Source organism: Cololabis saira, chromosome 17 (assembly GCF_033807715.1).
Source record: "Cololabis saira isolate AMF1-May2022 chromosome 17, fColSai1.1, whole genome shotgun sequence".
In the NCBI taxonomy this organism is placed as follows: Eukaryota; Metazoa; Chordata; class Actinopteri; order Beloniformes; family Belonidae; genus Cololabis; species Cololabis saira.
This window is the reverse complement of record NC_084603.1, coordinates 35690829-35708771: the sequence shown is the minus strand read 5'-3', so window position 1 is coordinate 35708771 and position 17943 is coordinate 35690829. Positions and strand designations below refer to the sequence as shown.

The 17943-nt window shown below is 38.9% G+C and overlaps 2 protein-coding genes across 4 annotated transcripts in view; both read left to right on the top strand.

The window, feature by feature from the left end:
* Positions 1-3481: 3481 nt before the first annotated feature.
* On the top strand, positions 3482-12415 carry ankrd1a (ankyrin repeat domain 1a (cardiac muscle)). The gene is made up of 9 exons (XM_061745602.1): positions 3482-3597; positions 6153-6281; positions 8209-8334; positions 8453-8560; positions 8645-8743; positions 8828-8926; positions 9591-9689; positions 9791-9889; positions 11171-12415. The coding sequence occupies exons 1-9, from the start codon at positions 3571-3573 to the stop codon at positions 11264-11266; spliced, it is 882 nt and encodes a 293-aa protein (XP_061601586.1). The 5' UTR covers positions 3482-3570; the 3' UTR covers positions 11267-12415.
* Positions 12416-14311: 1896 nt separating this feature from the next.
* The window catches only part of LOC133463518 (kinesin-like protein KIF20B), a 73966-nt gene continuing 70334 nt past the window's right edge, over positions 14312-17943 (top strand). For all 3 annotated transcript variants that reach the window (XM_061745089.1, XM_061745088.1, XM_061745087.1), the window contains exons 1-2: positions 14312-14405; positions 14957-15038. In XM_061745089.1, the coding sequence (XP_061601073.1) occupies positions 14961-15038 (78 nt within the window). In that variant the 5' untranslated portion in view covers positions 14312-14405; positions 14957-14960. The remainder of the gene's footprint in view (positions 14406-14956; positions 15039-17943) is intronic.

Sequence of the window (17943 nt, the reverse complement as noted above, 5' to 3'; positions counted from 1 at the left end):
GACTTATAGCAGGAACGTCTTTCCAGGACTTTACTGAACGGCATGTGAACTTCTGGCTGCAACTGTTTAATCTCAGCGCGTCTCCAGTTTTACGAGGAGCTCATCTTTCACTGCACATCAGGATTACCGGTCTCCACGGTCTCATCGCCGGCGGGAAACCCTGACATGAAACGACCTGGTCACTGTGTCCGGAGCCTCTGTGACGTCACAGGCCTGCGGTTCCCAGAAGAGTGATCCAGCTTCTTCGTCTCTATCTCCTCTCCACTTCCCATCATGCTGCGTTTGGCTCTACGTTGGACAGCAGTAGCACAACGCCGTCGCAGCGATTTATGAAGAGGCAAAGCCTGGATTCAGCATGTGGTTCCACTCCCCGAGTCCTGCTGCCGCACAAACATGTCAAGTCATGGTTGAAAAAGATATTTTATTTTACCCAAGAACATACATTTAAATAAATTATAAGGAAATCATGTCAGCTGGTTTGAAATAAATAAATTAAGACTTTTTTTTTTATTTGTATAATATTTCCCATTGAGAATTTACGGAAGAGAGGAGTTTTAGAGGAGGAAGATTTTTTTTTCATTATGCAATTCAAGAAAAAAGTCGAAATGTCATGAAAAAAGTCGAAATTTCGTGAATAAAGTTGAAATGTTGAGAAAAAGGCAAAATTTCGACTTTTATTCACAAAATTTCAACTTTATTCTTGAAATTGTATTTCAACATTCAACACACTGCAAAAACTCAAAATCTTACCAGGAATATTTGTCTTATTTCTAGTTAAAATGTTTCATTTTTAGTCAAAAAATCTCATTACACTTAAAACAAGAGTCATTACCAGAAAAATAACAATTTTCACCTGTTTCAAGTAAATTTTCACTTGAAATAAGTAGAAAAATCTGCCAGTGGGACAAGATTTATCTTCTCATTACAAGCAAAAAAATCTTGTTCCACTGGCAGATTTTTCTACTTATTTTAAGTGAAAATCTACTTGAAAGAGGTGAAAATTGTTGTTTTTTTTTTCCAGTGATGAGTCGTTTTAAGTGTAATGAGATTTTTTTACAATAATCAATCAATCAATAATTTTTTATAAGCGGGTATAGATAATGGATGGATGGATGGAGATTTCTTTGACTAAAAATTAGACATTTTAACTAGAAATAAGACAAATATTCTTGTTAAGATTTTGAGTTTTTGCAGTGCATTACTTGAGTTTTTTCTCAACATTTCGACTTTTTTCTCGAAGTGCATAATGAAAAAAAAATCTTCCTCCTCTAAAATATTCATTTTATTTTTCTCCTGCCTGGCCCTGATACTCTTCCGTAAGAATCAGAAAGGAATTGAATTCTTTGAATTGTGCCTTAACTCGCCAACTGGACAGAATGTCCAGTCACGTCCCCCTTTGACTCCTTGCATCACCCCGACAGCCGGCCCTCCCCCGGCTCTGATTGGTGCACGCTGAGCTCATGCAAGCAAACAGGAGTTGTCATCAGTCACCATAAGTACCTCCTTGGCGTGGCTGCACGATGAATAATGTGCAGCATGATTTACCAGCAAGACAAATGGGCACCTGCCTCCGTCTGACAGTAACTCAGTTACTCAGTCGCTCAGTCATTCAGTCATTCAGTCATCCAGTCATTCAGCAGCCAGTCAGTCAGCCTGTCTGTCTGCTGACTGTTGACATCTGTATGCGACGGCATGGCATGACACAGAAGATGTTTGGAAGTGTGACTATTTATTGCTCAACCTTCATAAACTTGTCTCCTCGCAGTGACATAGCTGCTTTTCTGACATGATTTGTGTTACAAAGATTGTTTGTATCGAAATGATATCTCACTCAGCTTCTGAGACCTAAAGATGTCTTGATATGCAAGTTTTTTATTTTATTTTATTTGTCAAATAGTATTTTTTTACTATAGTAAAAATAGTAAAAAATAATAATAATAATATATTAAAAATGATACAAATTTTAATAGTATTTTCTCATTGTAAACGAGTGGATCCAATTCATTTTCCAGTCCAGATTCAAAATGAATGTTGTAATAATTAATGATTAAAAAAACAGCCCAGCTAAGGAAGCAACCAGATTGACTTTAGTGCAATCTTGTGTTGCAGCTGAAGTTCTGTTTTACCAGAGATGGTGCTGACATTTAAGCCCTTTGCTGGAGGACATTGGACACAGCGTTCCCAGGACAGACGTGGTTTACAAAACTGCATCTGGACCTTCTTACGACCTTCTTTAAGCAGCAGCTCAATGTCCTGCCCTTTACTCACCAACCCTTCACGCCGTTCTGGGAGACGTCTGTGTTTCACTGCCATTTTTTCAATTCAATTTTATTTAATTAGCGTCTTTTACAACAGAGGTTTTTTCTGGGATCTTTCCAGAGACCCAGAACATTATTACATTAGCCAAACAGTGGCAAGGAAACATACATTTGTTACTAGAAACTATTTAGTTAGCATACTCCCAGTGCCACGTTTATCCTACTTTTCTCCAACTTTTTTAATCAGTACATGTCTGTATGTCCGTGTGCATCCATGTTGTACAATTGTAAATCTTAAATAAGCTCCTTTTTGCCCCAAGAAGGCTGCAAACCCCCCTCCTCCCAAATCCCCACCTCACACCTCCCTTATGCTGTTGAAGTGTGAAGGTATGACTTAGCTTCTGAAACTTCGCAGAAAAAGAGAAAATGCCAATATGAGTTTTTTTAGTTAATAATAAGGGCAGTAATGTGACTTGTTTTGTGTCTGAGGTAGTGTTTGCGATCAACGGTGTACTGATTTGTGCACATACACTGCAAAAACTTGAAAATCTTAACAAGAATATTTGTCTTATTTCTAGTTAAAATGTCTCATTTTTAGTCAAAAAAAATCTCATTACACTTAAAACAAAACTCATCACTGGAAAAACAACAATTTTCACCTGTTTCAAGTAGATTTTCACTTAAAATAAGTAGAAAAAGTGGAAGATTTTTTTGCTTGTAATAAGAAGATAAATCTTGTCCCACTGGCAGATTTTTCTACTTATTTCAAGTGAAAATTTACTTGAAACCGGTGAAAATTGTCAAATAACAAGTTATTTTTCTGGTAATGACTCTTGTTTTAAGTGTAATGAGATTTTTTGACTAAAAATGAAACATTTTAACAAGAAATAAGACAAATATTCTTGTTAAGATTTTGAGTTTTTGCAGTGTATCTGTAATCCTCCGAACATGGTCAGCGTTTGCAGCAGAGTGGTACTCTGTCCTCCTTCACTATCTTTGCCTGCACACTCACGAATGCCCAAACTGGGTAACTGGGGTTGGGTGTTGGGGTGTAGGGTGTGGGGGGCGACTTGGCAGAGGGCCACGTGAGAACATGAAGAACGTAATGTGATCTGAGTTGAGTGACAGGACGCACACTTCTTTTCCTTTTCTATTTTTTTCTCCCTGCAGAGGCTCGCAGGGCTATATAAGAGGCTGAGGCTGCAGAGGCAGCAGAACAAGAACAGACGCTCACCATCACGGGACAGCACACCAGTGGACTTATATCTGCCTTATATCTACAGGTGACTACAGACCAGCAGCAGCAACAGACATGGGACTGCACAGTGTTGATGAACTGGTAAGTGCAGAGATGGAGGAGGAGGAGAGGGGGAGAGGGGGAGAGGGGGAGGAGAGGGATGAGCGGGAGAAGGAAGGTGGGCGATCTGTGACGGAGGAAACTGTGACGGAAACCAAACATGTTCTTGAATGGGGATCCATTTTTTAGCCCCTTTTTTTGTGAGTGACAGGATTTTTTTTAACTTTTTGACTCTAACCTGAATTGAATTAGATGCATATTTTTGAATGCCATGAACACATGGAAAACAAGTTATTATCCAGCAATTCACTTTAATACAAAATAACAAAATGAACTGAATTAAATAAGTATCTTTCTTAAACAGAAACCTGTCCTGCTTAACTTAAAATTGTATAAATTAATATAAAACAATAGAAATAAAGCAGAACATCCATTCTGTAATAGTGCACATTTTAAGTGCAATAACAAAAGAGCAAACAGAAAGTCTGTAGAAAACTAGAAAAAATAACTTATGAACTCAACAGCTCAATGCCATTTTCCATTGGCATTTTATGACTATTTTTTGACTCTGACAGTAATACGGGACACAGTGCGTCCCTTTTCAGCTCAATAGTTTATAAATACGGGACGATTCCCTTTTTCAAGGGACGGTTGTCATCGTTGGGACAACTGTGTACAAAATTACATTAAACGCTCCAGAAGATGAAAGAGCTCTAAATTTACACCTACTCTTGCACTTCATCTTAAAAGATGTTTTACAGGCCGAGGGGGGCAAAGCGCCGTTGTTATGGCAACAGTTTAAAAAGGGATGCAGGCAGATGCTGCGCGTCTCTAAAGTACTTATGAATAGAGACTCGGTGTGAAGCTGCAACAGTTGACAAATCGCAGTAAAACAAGCAGAGTTCATGTTTGAGCATAAAGGTCTCTATCGTTCATCATTTATCTGAGTTGTCTGAGCTCTGAATCCGCTGTTGTATCATTTTCGGTACTTTTTCTTTTCATTTTAGCTCTTTTGCTCTGATCATCTTCCAGGTAAAACCCTTTGTCCATCGTAGGTTTAAACCAGTTTATTATCCCGGGAATCTTTACTGTCTTATAAGACGATCAAACGTCTTTGTAACGACATCATCTCCCTTTAAAGCAAAGAACAGGTTTTAAATCCTCTTGCTTACCAACATCTCTCTCAGAGCAGGCAAACATCCTGCAAAACATAACCCTTTTTAGTTCTACCGCATGTTTGGGTTTCTGAAGTGACTACAGCATCAAAATAGGAACCTGTCACTTCACGTAAAACCACTTAAGTGTGACCTACTGGGGTTTGCAGGGGTTCTGTGACATCACAGACCCAGATAGGAGCAGAGTGGTACATCCTCTATCATCTTTACATCCACCCAGCTTCACATCCGCATCTGCTGCACCTGAGACGACACAGGGGCGGAGGACGGATCTCAAGAGCTCCACGCTCCCTAGAACCTCACTGAACAAAGCTTTAGTTTAGAAAGGAGGATTTAAAATCATATCTAAATCCAGGGCCGGCCCAAGCCTCCATGGGGCCCTAAGCAAAATGTGATTTTGGGGCCCTCTATTACTGCCAATAATACTGATTATTAATCATTCACACACCCACTATAAACTTATTTCATGTTCTTCCCTGTCATTACAAATACACTTGTAAAACTAGATGTAAGAACGTTTTGTTGCAGTTAGATTGTAATCCACAGTGATTAAAACCAGATTAACAAATTTGCAGAAAAATCTTTCAATTGATATAAGTCAGCAACTGCCCCTACTGGCCACACACTGCAAAAATTCTAAATCTTAACAAGAATATTTGTTTTATTTCTAGTTAAAATGTTTAATTTTTCAAGACTCATCACTGGAAAAAAAAAAAAAACATAATTTTTCACCTGTTTCAAGTAGATTTTCACTTAAAATAAGTCGAAAAATCTGCCAGTGGAACAAGATTTTTTTGCTTGTAATAAGAAGATAAATCTTGTCCCACTGGCAGATTTTTCTACTTATTTCAAGTGAAAATTTACTTGAAACAGGTGAAAATTGTCAAATAACAAGTTATTTTTTCTGGTAATGACTCTTGTTTTAAGTGTAATGAGATTTGTTGACTAAAAATGAGACATTTTAACTAGAAATAAGACAAATATTCCTGGTAAGATTTTGAGTTTTTGCAGAGCACAGAGAAGCAACAGGTCAAAGGTCATGGAGCTGCACAGTTGCAGCAGTTTTGTTTCCATCATCCTATTGTCAGCCTGGCAGGTTTTTACCATCTATGGTTTTTAATCTGAAATGGAGCAAATTCAGCTACAAGAGCGGCCTGGGGCTGATTTACACGTAATATTTAAAGTGATATAGTACTAGAATTTTATTTTTAATTTTATTTGTCTTTAACTCTTGGGTGCCCCCTAGTGGTCACGGGGCCCTAAGCAGACGCTTCGTCCGCTTATGCCTTGGGCCGACTCTGTCTAAATCTGTCTAAATCTGAAAAAAAGCAAACTATACCCCCTGTAAATGTAATGTCAGCTGGAGTAGGTTGTGGGTGGTTCTGATTTCACGGTTCTGCCTGCACCTCTCCTCTCCACCAGGTGAGCGGTAAGAGGTCAGAGTGCCAGGAGGACGTGTACGAGGACAAGCAGGATGGCCACAGTGGAGGCGCGGCAGAGGAGGCGGGCGGCGCCGGAGAGCAGGAGGAAGTCAGCGTGGCTGCACTCAATGTAAGAGACGTTTATCTGTGACAACAAAAAGGAAATGTGGGTACACTGCAAAAACTCCAAATCTTAACAAGAATATTTGTCTTATTTCTTGTTAAAATGTCTCATTTTTATTCCAAAAAAAACTCATAACACTTAAAACAAAACTCATCACTGGAAAAAACAACAATTTTCACCTGTTTCAAGTAGATTTTCACTTAAAATAATTAGAAAAATCTGCTAGTGGAACAAGATTTTTTTTTTTGCTTGTAATGAGAAGATAAATCTTTTCCCACTGGCAGATTTTTCTACTTATTTCAAGTGAAAATTTACTTGAAACAGGTGAAAATTGTCAAATAACAAGTTATTTTTCTGGTAATGACTCTTGTTTTAAGTGTAATGAGATTTTTGACTAGAAATGACACATTTTAACTAGAAATCAGACAAATATTCCTGGTAAGATTTTGAGTTTTTGCAGTGTATTACAGTCACTTGTTTTCGTGAGTTGTTGATGGGTCAGAAAGGTAAGTTCTGTAACTCATGGCCTGATTCTACAGAAATATATGCTCATTAATATCCTACAAAAACGTCCAGCCTTGAAACTAAAATAGCCCACACTATAAAAGAAGTTCTTCAAAGTTTCACAGACTGCAGCTGCACAACATTTGTGAGACACGTGCGTCCTAAAATACACCAAAATAAACAAATTCCTTCCCGCTCTAAAAAAATAAATAAATCCAGCAGAGATTTATCCAGCTGGAAGAAGGAGAAGTAACCATTACATCACATTTTGATCTCTAGTTACAGTGAAGGACACGTTAGGGTAAAATTAACCGTGGTAGTAATAGTGACAGATTTATTCATACTAATGTTGTAAATAGAACATAAATGTAACTACGTCTCCAACTAGTTTATTGTAGCAGCAACAGCTGCAGGATCACAGACGGTTGTTATTATCATAAAGCTGAAGCGTATCTGATGAGACTGTGAAGTGACCTCATTCACTTCCAGGATTGTCTTGTTTTGTGAGGTGGTAATAATCTTTTCTTTTTTTGTCTGCTTATATGTTAATTGTTAATACCATGTTGGTAAAAACCTAAGGCATATATATGCATTTTTAATATATAATATATATCATATATATTTTAATATATCATATATATTTATTTTATTAATATATATGGTGGTAATAATCTGCAGCTGGGGCCGCTGGTGTTGTCCCTCTGCTGCCACCTGGCGGTCGTGTCGGGTATTGCAGCTTCGTCTGCACAAACGTGTCCGACGGCGCCGAAATTCGTTCTACTCCGAATTATGGGCTTTATTTTTACTCCCTCTTTATCTATCCTGGCAAGTGCAGGCCACCGTCAAAGCATTGCTGAGTTACACCATGATCTGTGTTTGCAGCAAAATGACAACTAATGTGGCAACAGGGGGAGAAGGCTAAAAGAAAAGACATTTCACTAGAATTAAAAACAGTTTTCATACAGAAGGACCAGAGTCTGTCCAACTTTTATGTGGACAAGAAGTAGTGAGTAGTTTGCTGCAATGTTTTAAGTCTGTATAAGTCGACTGCCAATAAAACGTGCCAAAGGAGAGTTCAAAGGTTCTGCTTTTAAGTTTAGTCTGTTCTGTAATAAATATATAAGTACAGATCAGTTCTATGGAGGTACAGTATATGTTTTTAGGAAAATAGTTTTAGACGTTTTTACTTACTTTACTTTAAACGAACATATCTGCTCATAAAATAGAATCCCTCCTTGTAAGCTTACACATTTACATTTTGTTTGATGGCGTTTGGAAAAATGTGATGTGTACAGTATGTTTCACTCCGTAATCTAAGATGTGTGTGCCATAATTATTATGGGTGAAAAAGGTGAGACTTTGTCTCTGTCCTCGTCCTGTTGTGTCTGTCGTCTGTAACGCGGCCTTCGTGTCATCTCTTCCTCGTCAGATTGACAAAGCCGGCAGGCTGAAGCTGGAGACGGTGGACGACCTGTTCAACATCCTGCAGCTGAGGAAGAGGAGGAGGGAGAGGAAGCCCATCCACAAGAAGAAAGACCCGGAGCCCGAGAGAATGGTAAGGCCCGCACAGGAACTACTTTAGTTTCTCCCAGGAGACTCCAATCTACACCGTTTATTTGTATAGCACACTTCAACACAAGGTAATTCAAAGTGCTTTACATCAATATTTGCAGCCGGAGACAGTGGACCAGCAGATGTTTCTGACCGCCGCCGAGGAGAACAAGATGCCCCTGGTGGAGAAATACCTGAGTGACGGAGGAGACCCCAACGCTGCCGACAACGTAAGCCATCATGCACAGATGGAGCAGAAGTGTTCTACTCCTCTAGCAGGTGAAATGGTCCTGACTGTTTTCTGTGATCTGCAGTTCCAGAGAACAGCTCTGCACAAATCCGCCTTCAGAGGACACGTAGACGTGGTGAAGAGACTCCTGGAGGCCGGGGCTGCCATCGACAAGAAAGACAAGGTGAGAGGAGGAAAGGTGTCCTGTTCAGCGAAAGAACGTGCCCGCTTATGCATGTGCTGTAACAGCGGGGTGTGTGTGTTTCAGCTGGAAGCCACCGCGGTCCACTGGGCCTGCAGGGGGGGCAGCCTGCCCGCCCTGAAGCTGCTCCTGGACCAGGGAGCCAAGTTCACCTGCAGAGACAAGGTTGGTTCCCCAGACGCGCATAACTTCGCCCTGAAACTGTGTCTTTGGCGCCGCCTTTTGGTGGCTCGTGATACACACCATAATACTTCCCCCGCAGTTTTATATGGGACCCTTATATTCTTGTTCTGATTCCAATATTTAGTCTTAGACCGTGTACAGAGTGTACACCCCAGATCAACACAAAGCAGCAAAGCTCCTACATTCATATTTAATGATCATAGCTGTACATTTTTTGAAACGTATGGTTCTTGTGGACATGACAGCTCAAGTGTTAAAGAACACGATTTTGCAGTTTACAGTATGTACCGCAGCATAAAATCCTATCTATTCCCAGTGCAGTATAGAAAAAGGCCACTGGAGGGCGCAGGCGCTTTTCAGTGTAACCTTTCTCAGGACATTGAGGGCATTTTCCGGTAGTAAGGAGGTCAGAGGTCAGATATTACAGTACCGCGAAAATGCATCATTGTGTGACACTGAAACACTGTTCTTTCACATTTTCTGCACAGTGATGAGAAGACCTGCAAATAAAAATAAAATGTAATGTTCACCTGGAAGAAAACATTCTTTTATCAAGTGTAACATATGCCCCACACACCTTTGGTGCGTTAATTTAAAGACATCATATTTTTGTAGCATTAACATCCTTGTGTCTGCGTGTGCTCAGCTGCGCAGCACTCCTCTCCACGTGGCCGTGAGGACGGGACACTGCGAGTGCGCCGAGCAGCTCATTCACCTTGGAGTAGACGTCAACGCCAAAGACAGGGTGAGCACATTGACATGTCTCAGACACGACTCCAGCTGCCCCTACGATCAGAGCATTGGGTTTTATTTTTCCTGAATAACATCAGTCCCTTCTGTCTGCAGGACGGAGACACACCGATGCACGACGCGGTGAGGATTAACAGATTCAAGATGATCAAGCTGCTGATGATGTACGGGGCCAGTCTCAAAACTAAGAACTGCGTAAGTTGCACATGGATCATCGCTACACACCTTCATGTCACTGTCTGTCTGGAACACTTTAGACACTTTTACACAGAGATCCCAGTAATAGACACCCCGCAGACCAGGGACGTGCAGAGAACTTTGGAGGGGCGGAAATTTAAAAAGGGACACATGGAACACGACTTTAACACTTTCTGACAATAACTTTGTTACATTTGTTACGTTGTTACATTACAATACAAAACACTGTTGTATTGCAATACCTGCTGTGAACTTCTTAAACCTTCAGAGACTTTTTATTGTCGTTATACGAGGCATACAACAAAATGAAAGCAGCACGGAGTGTTTTTTTTCCTTCAAAAATTTAAGTAAAAAAGTAGAATAAGTATAAGTATAAAATAAAATAGTACAAAATAAAATAGAATAGACTCTGTATCACAGTATATACAGTATACAAAATGTGCAACAGTGCAGCAGTGCAAACACATGAACCTTACCCACGACGAAGACCCTGTGTTATAATAACAAACTAAAACTAATAATGAAACTAATGGAAAAACACAAAACTATAATAAATCTGGATACCCACTAATCAAAACTAAAGTAATGACAGAAAAACATTACAGATCTGAATCAACAAAAATAACTGGTACTGTACTGCAAAAACTCAAAATCTTACCAAGAATATTTGTCTTATTTCTAGTTAAAATGTCAAATTTTTTGTCAAAAAATCTCATAACACTTAAAAAAAAAGAGTAATTACCAGAAAAATAACTTGTTATTTGACAATTTTCACCTGTTTCAAGTAAATTTTCACTTGAAATAAATAAAAATCTGCCAGTGGAACAAGATTTATCTTCTCATTACAAGCAAAAAAATCTTGTTCCACTGGCATCTTGTTAAGATTTTGAGTTTTTGCAGCTGGTGGGATCTACGGCCTTTAGCAGCATCACTCCACTCCTTTCCCCTCTCTCTCCACCTCCTCTCCTTACGAGATATGTTTGCACAATTAAATATCCTGATAAATAAAATAAAAATCTGATGCACATAAAACATGCTGATGAGGGCATGTCAGGGAGGGGATGTTCATCATATCCTTTTATTTAGCTGCATTATTATTAATTGTTAGATGATATTGGTGAATGAATGGTACGATAGGTCCACACTTGAAAATGGAAATCCTTTTTTTTTTTAAGACCTTTGGGCATCCCTTGAAAACCACTGAAGAGGGGCTGCTTTTGAAAATCAAACTGAACTTTTGCACTTTCCATTCACGGCCTTTCTCTTTGTCTCGTGCAGGATGGGAAGACGCCGCTGCAGACGCTGTACTCGTGGCAGAGCGGAGCCAAGAGCCTCCTGTGCAACTTCAGCGAGGACAAGCCCACTTCTCGTTAAATGAGACTCCGTGCTTCTGGCTTTTCCACCGCAAACGGGTGTATATATATATATAGATTTGTATATATCTATATATATATATATATCGACAGATTTTTCCGCATTCACACGATTTATCGCTAACTGAGCCCCTCTTGATTCAGGGATTTGAACCGACGACCCTCCAAGCCGATCCTCAGCCTCAGCTTGGGGGCTCGGTTCTGATGCGTCCACTTTTGACACAAAACTTCAGTCAGGGATCTTTGATTGATAATGTGAAATCTGATCAGGGTGTTTTTACTGTAATAATGTGATCATTGGCTCTGATTGATTCTCTGACTGATTCTCTGATTGCCAAATATTGCTGGACAATGTCTCGGCTGACAGAAGGTTTTTATTCATTTTTATTTAAAGCTGAGTTGAAGTCAGCGAGGATGCATCAAGAAGGTGACTTATTTATTGATTAATGATAGTTGTCAGACTTGTGAGGTTTGATTGCTTCATGTCTGAACTGATTGTATCGTTGCTCTAAAGATGTTTTTACGTAACTTTAACCAGTTTGTGAATTTTGACGCACTAACAGGTAGAAACCGCCTGCAGAGACGGCTCTAGTTTGTCCAGCCGCCTCTTAAAAGCAGCGTTTCTACAAAAATGCAGATGTGTGCTGTTGATCTAAAGTCAGAGAAAAACATGTGTCCAGATATTTTTTGTTCTGTTTTGATCACATGTGATTTAGGACTGAGAAATGAGGAGGGACTACGTAGGTGTTTGTGCCGTTTTGAAGCGTCTCTCTGCTCTCTCTCGCAAAAACTGCAAATTGAAGTTATTCCGCTTGACAATTGCTTGACGACTTTTCCACCGAGCCCACGAGGCTCCGTGGCACATCATCAACCTGAAGTCTCGACAAATGGCTCCTTTTTGTCGCCAGTTGGTGATATTTTGGCTCCAGTTTTAGCTTGAATTTTAATCTTTGACAGTACAAAAAAAAAGCACAACATGTCAAGAGAGAATCAGAAAAGTGTGAGAAGGAGGCGCTGAAATGATGCCGGTGGTTCAGAGGAGGTTCGACCTGCACTGATGCAGGTTTTGATGTACATGTTTTTGAGATGTTTACTTTGGTTTGTATTTATGGACTGAAACAATAAATGAAAGATGTTGCTTTTGATGAAACTGTCTCAGGAAATGCTTCTATTTTTCAACCTCAAAACTTCCATAAATTATGTCTGTCCTCAGCAAAAAACATCTACTTATTGTTAAATTGTGATATTTATAAATCCTGTAGCGAACCAAACGAGTGAGAGCAGCACAAGAACCTTTATTTCTATATCTCATGTTCAGAAAAGATGAGATGCTGTAAAATGTAAATAAAAACGGAAAATTATGATTTACAAATCTCATAAACCCATAATGTATTCCCAATAAGACATAAACAACATATCACATGCTGAAATTGAGATATTTTGACATTTCATGGAAAATATCAGCTCATTTTGAATTTGATGGCAGCAACACACACCACAAAAGTCAGGAAAAGGAAACTTGGACAGTACTTGTCTTCTCTGTAGGACACGGTGTTCATGACTTTAGATTTTCAAAATTTGATTCGTCTGTCCACAAAATAAATTTCCATTTAGTCTCAGATCATTTAGCCCAGACAAGACAGCAGGTTTTCTGCATGTTTACTTATATCTTCTTCTTTGCATGATTGAAACCTAAGCTGCATTTGTGGATTGTATAGTGGACTGTGGACAAAGATCTCTGCAAGTGTTGCTTATCCACGCATGCAGTGATTTCCAGTAGACAAGCATGTCTGTCCCATATGCAGTTTCCTCCTAAATCTCTGATTCTTTTGATGGTATTATACCCTGTTAATAGTGGGATCTTCAGATTCTTAGCACCTTTAATACCCATTCATGTTACTGACCTGTATCCAGTTAATATAATTAGATGTTAAATGCTCCTCCATTGTTTTTGATTTGTACCAATTACTTTTCCAGCCTTTTGTCAATAAAAGCTTCTTTAAAAAAAAAACAGTTTCAGGCACTATTCAAATCTTAAGTAATAAAAGCAACAAATGAAAACTACCATGTACTCATGTATGTCCATTTTTAATTCAAAAAGCCAAAATGAAGCAAAACTTTTTTCACAATATTCATGAAGCTTTAAGATGAACAAAATAAAGTAGTCATGGATCTAAAATAACTTTCCTTTACTTCTGTGACCAACTTTGGTCCCAAAATAAAAACTGAATCATTTTTTTAACAGAATTTTCAGTCATTTACATTTAATAATATTGTATAAATATAAAAAAAATAAAAATAAATAATTTCTTTGACAATTTTTTTTCTGTGTAAAATTGAATTTTTTTTTTTATTGAACACAATTTTGTAAACAAGAAACACATTCTATACAAACTGCTAGTAGAGGAAATATAATATTAGAAAATAGAACATTTGGGAGGTATCATGAACAAGAGACATAAACAGTAACGCCTTTTAAAGCAAATAGTATCGACATTTCAGAAAGAGAATTCAAATAAAACATACTTATATATATTAAGTTATTTGACTTCATATTTTTTATAGAAACAAAAAAACTTTTGAAATCATTTATAAAAAATTGGAAAGAGGGCTTCATTTTTCTCCACTTACAACAATGTATTTAGCCAGTAAGAGAATGACATTAATCAAGAAGGACACTGATTTGTCAATTGTATCTATATAAAAAATAATGTGAGCAGTTTCTAATTTTCGAATGTCATTCATTTTTAAAGATAGCCAATTTCTAATTTCACACCAAACAATTTGTGAGACAGGACACAACAGAAACATGTGATCAAGTGATTCTTCAGATTCATTGCAAAAAGCACTGGGGTCAACTTCAGATTTAAATCTATGTCTCAAGAATTCAGCGGTTGGATACATTTTATTAATCAATTTAAAATGAGTTTCCTTGACTTTGGGGGGAATGGGGAAATGTGACGCATCCGCTGCAGAGCTACGACGCATGCGTACTTGCGCTTGAAGCTGATTGGTCCGTTTCAAACTGAGAGCGCGCTGCGTCATGTGTTGTGTTTGAGCAGCTCATCGTTTAGTTACTTACCGCACTAAACAGGACACTTTCTTTACATTCCTCCCGATGTTCCACATATAACCTTCAGGTAGGTCTCTGTCAGTTATCATCGCAACTGAAATGCCCAGGCTGAGGTGTTTTTGCGGCAGGTTTAACGGACTTTTTTTGAATGTTGCTCTGCGTATCGGTTGACAGGTGCGGCTGCTAGTCCCTGCTAGTTGCTGTTAGCCAGTCTGAAATGTAACTTTGATTTGCCTAAAAAACCTGCTCTTAAGTCTTTCATGCAGCACCGAAAAGTGTGTAATGAGAGATAAATGACACTAACGAACCGCAGCGGGTTGAGAGTTTAGCCAGAGGTGATCAAAACAGACAGGAAAGCCGGATTTATGGTTCTGCGTTAAATCGACGGCGTAGCGCGGACCCTACGCCGTAGGCTCTGCGTTGGTGTAACGCGGAACCGTAAATCAGCCTTTAACTGAGATGAGTTTCAGCTGAAAACACCAGACGGACAGGAAACGAGAAATAACCTGTTTATCTTTTGAAAGGGGTACAGTATGTCCACTATCCCTCCGTTCTTCACCTTTAATGTAACAATGTGATAAGTGTGTAGTTATTGCCTGTGTTGTTGTGTGTTTGCAGCAGGATGATGGAGTCCAGCCTGATCAAGGCTGAGGAGAGCAGACTCTTCTCCCTGGAGAGCAGCGCTCTGGCAGATCCACAGGTAAACCTGACACCATTTCCACTAGAGACACACATCAACACCAAACATCTCCTTTAGTAGCAGCTGCATCTTTGATTTGATTTGATCTGAAGATTTTATTTTGAACATGCATAAAAAGCGTACAAAAAAGTGAAAAAACAGAATATATATATATATGTGTGTACAGCACTTCATATAATATTAGTTCACGGATCCACCAACATGCTCCAAATGGAGAAGGAATGAAGTAACCACTTATCGAGTCCTACCCCTGAATCTTGCATACATTCTTACATATAACAAGACGAGTTTCAATAACTGTTCAATACAGTGATATAATACTCAATTATATGCTCAATTATACTATATATATAGTCAAGGCAAACAAAAGAAAACAAAACAAACGCCCAGCATTTAGTTGTGCTACTATGTATGTATGTATGTATGTATGTATGTATGTATGTATGTATGTATGTATGTAGTAATATAAGTAATTATAATGCATGTTATTACATCATTACTTTACTTTACTACAATATAATAGAGAACAATAGACAGCAATGGTATAACAATATACTTGAATAACTATATAAGAGTAGATATGCTATACACACACTGGTTCATATATTTACCTCCAATTATATACATAAAGATTACTATAAATCTATATATTGACATCTACATATAACTATAATCAATATATATTAATAGAGATATAGATACAAATACTGTACGTATAATACAACTCAATATATCCATATACATATTTACATATAACATATCTATATCCATAATATACATCTATATATCTACATATATTAATAAATGTACATATTTACATGTTTATTCGCATCTGTATTTTGAAAAGAATGTTTATTTATATCATTTTTTAAATTGTGATATGTTTTGACTTTTTTTTAACTCCAAGCTCAGGCTGTTCCACAGTTTCACTCCGTAGGTCGACATACAGAAGCTCTTCAGTGTTGTGCGTCTGTTGAGAACTTTAAAATTAAACTGACCCCTGAGGTTGTAGCCCCTTTAAGTAACCCCCTTTAAGGGGGTTGTGTTGATAATTCTTTAATCAGAATCATGTTTATTTGGCCAAATCAGGTCAGACGAGACATGGAATTTGACTCGGTTATTTTCGCTCACTGTACAGTAAATAGGCAAATGACAGCTCTTATTAACATATATACAATTTTTAGAAGGTGAAAGGTGCAGCAGTATGAGGTAGACATGGTTATTGAAAGGTGCGTTGTCACAGCATATGGTTGTGTTATTATTATTGCACAGTGATTCATTTCTCTGAGGCTCTATGAGTGATGAGAGTTCATCAGAGCAACAGCTTGGGGGAAGAAACTGTCTCTGGGTCTGGAGGTTTTGGCTACAGAGCTCTGTAGTGCCGTCCAGAGGGGAGGAGTTCAAACAGACTGTGTCCTGGGTGTGAGGGGTCTGGTCCTGGTCCTGGTCCTGGACCGGTACAGGTCCGGGACCACGTCCTGGGTGTCAGGGGCCTGCAGAGATGCTACCTGCCCGTTTCCTGGTCCTGGACCGGTCCAGGTCCTGGATAGATGGGAGGTTAGTCCCAGTTATCCTCTCCCAGACCTGATTGTCCGTTGCAGTGTGTGCCTGTCTAGTTTGGTGGCCGATCCAAACCAGACAGTGATGGAAGAGCAGAGAACAGACTGGATGAGCAGAGTAGAAGGTGATCAGCAGCTGCTGTGGCAGGTTAAACTTCCTGTTATGATGAGTGGCCATGGCAGCGGGAGAGTTGTTTACATGTGGACAATACCTGGAATAAGGTGCTCAGATGTGCTGGGGGAGCAAACAGAGAAAGAAGGGGGTGTTTTCACTGTTTCTGCCCTCTGATGTTAAGTATCTGTCAGATGTGTTTGTAGTTTTGACTGCTGCTGTAGATCCTTTCAGGTCCAGAACAAGGAGACAGTTTCTGCAGACAACCTCACACAACCTTTTTCTCCTGTTTTGATATGTAAAAACATGCTGAGCATCTGTTCAATATGAAAGCATTCTTAGGATGCACAAAGGTATTTGAATGCTGGAGCGGAGAGGCAAGTCTTGTTGATTTTCTTGTTCTTGTGGGGGTGTGTATTCAGGGAAAAGGTGGGTTTACTCAACACAAAACAACCACCCTAGTCTTTTTTTTGTTTGTTTTTTGGAAGGTGTTTGAAGGGTCAGTTAAAAATGAATCATGGACACATTTAGGTTTTTCTGGGTGGCATTTCTTTTGTGCTTGGCTCGTGCCTTTCTGGCTCGGCGGTGTTCTGCATCAGCTTCTTTGTGCGGATCATCGGCGCTGACAGGATCATTCATAACCTTCCTACAGTTATTAACACGATTATAACTGTAAGAACCTGGTCGCTTTCTGTCGGTAGAAGTGCACATCTGCATTATGCAGTTCCATAAAGGTATTTTCGCAGTGTGGTGGTATCTAGGGCTGAACGATTTTTGAAAATAATCTAATTGCCATTTTCTTTCCTCAATATTGCGATTGCGATTTAATATGCGATTATTTTTTCAAGGTCCTGTTCTCATGTATTTTTCAACTACACAAGCAATAAATCAGTCTGTTTTATATTAAACAATGTCAGATTTATTTAAAGCACAGATTACAACAATAAAGAAAACAAATATGTGGCTTTACCTCTTTAACACGTCTACACACGTCCGTACACACGAGTGTTATGGGTCGTTCTCTCTGAACCCAATCACACGACACCAAACCGGGTTAAACTTGAGCCAAAACGAGGCGTAGTTTAATAGAAAAACACAGAAAAACTCCCATAGGGAACAAAAAACCTTCCTCACAGGGAACTCAGAACTTCTTCACAAGTAACTCAAACATCACGGGTAGAAAAAAAACACCAGCAAACTAACAAACAAACCAACAAAGCTCAGAGTTAACATT

Excerpts from the sequence above, each read along its gene's own strand:
- ankrd1a (XM_061745602.1), top strand. The coding sequence starts at position 3,571 with ATGGGACTGCACAGTGTTGATGAACTG. Across the intron at positions 6,282-8,208 it reads TCAGCGTGGCTGCACTCAAT|ATTGACAAAGCCGGCAGGCT; the intron begins GTAAGAGACGTT and ends CTTCCTCGTCAG. Across the intron at positions 9,690-9,790 it reads ACGTCAACGCCAAAGACAGG|GACGGAGACACACCGATGCA; the intron begins GTGAGCACATTG and ends TTCTGTCTGCAG.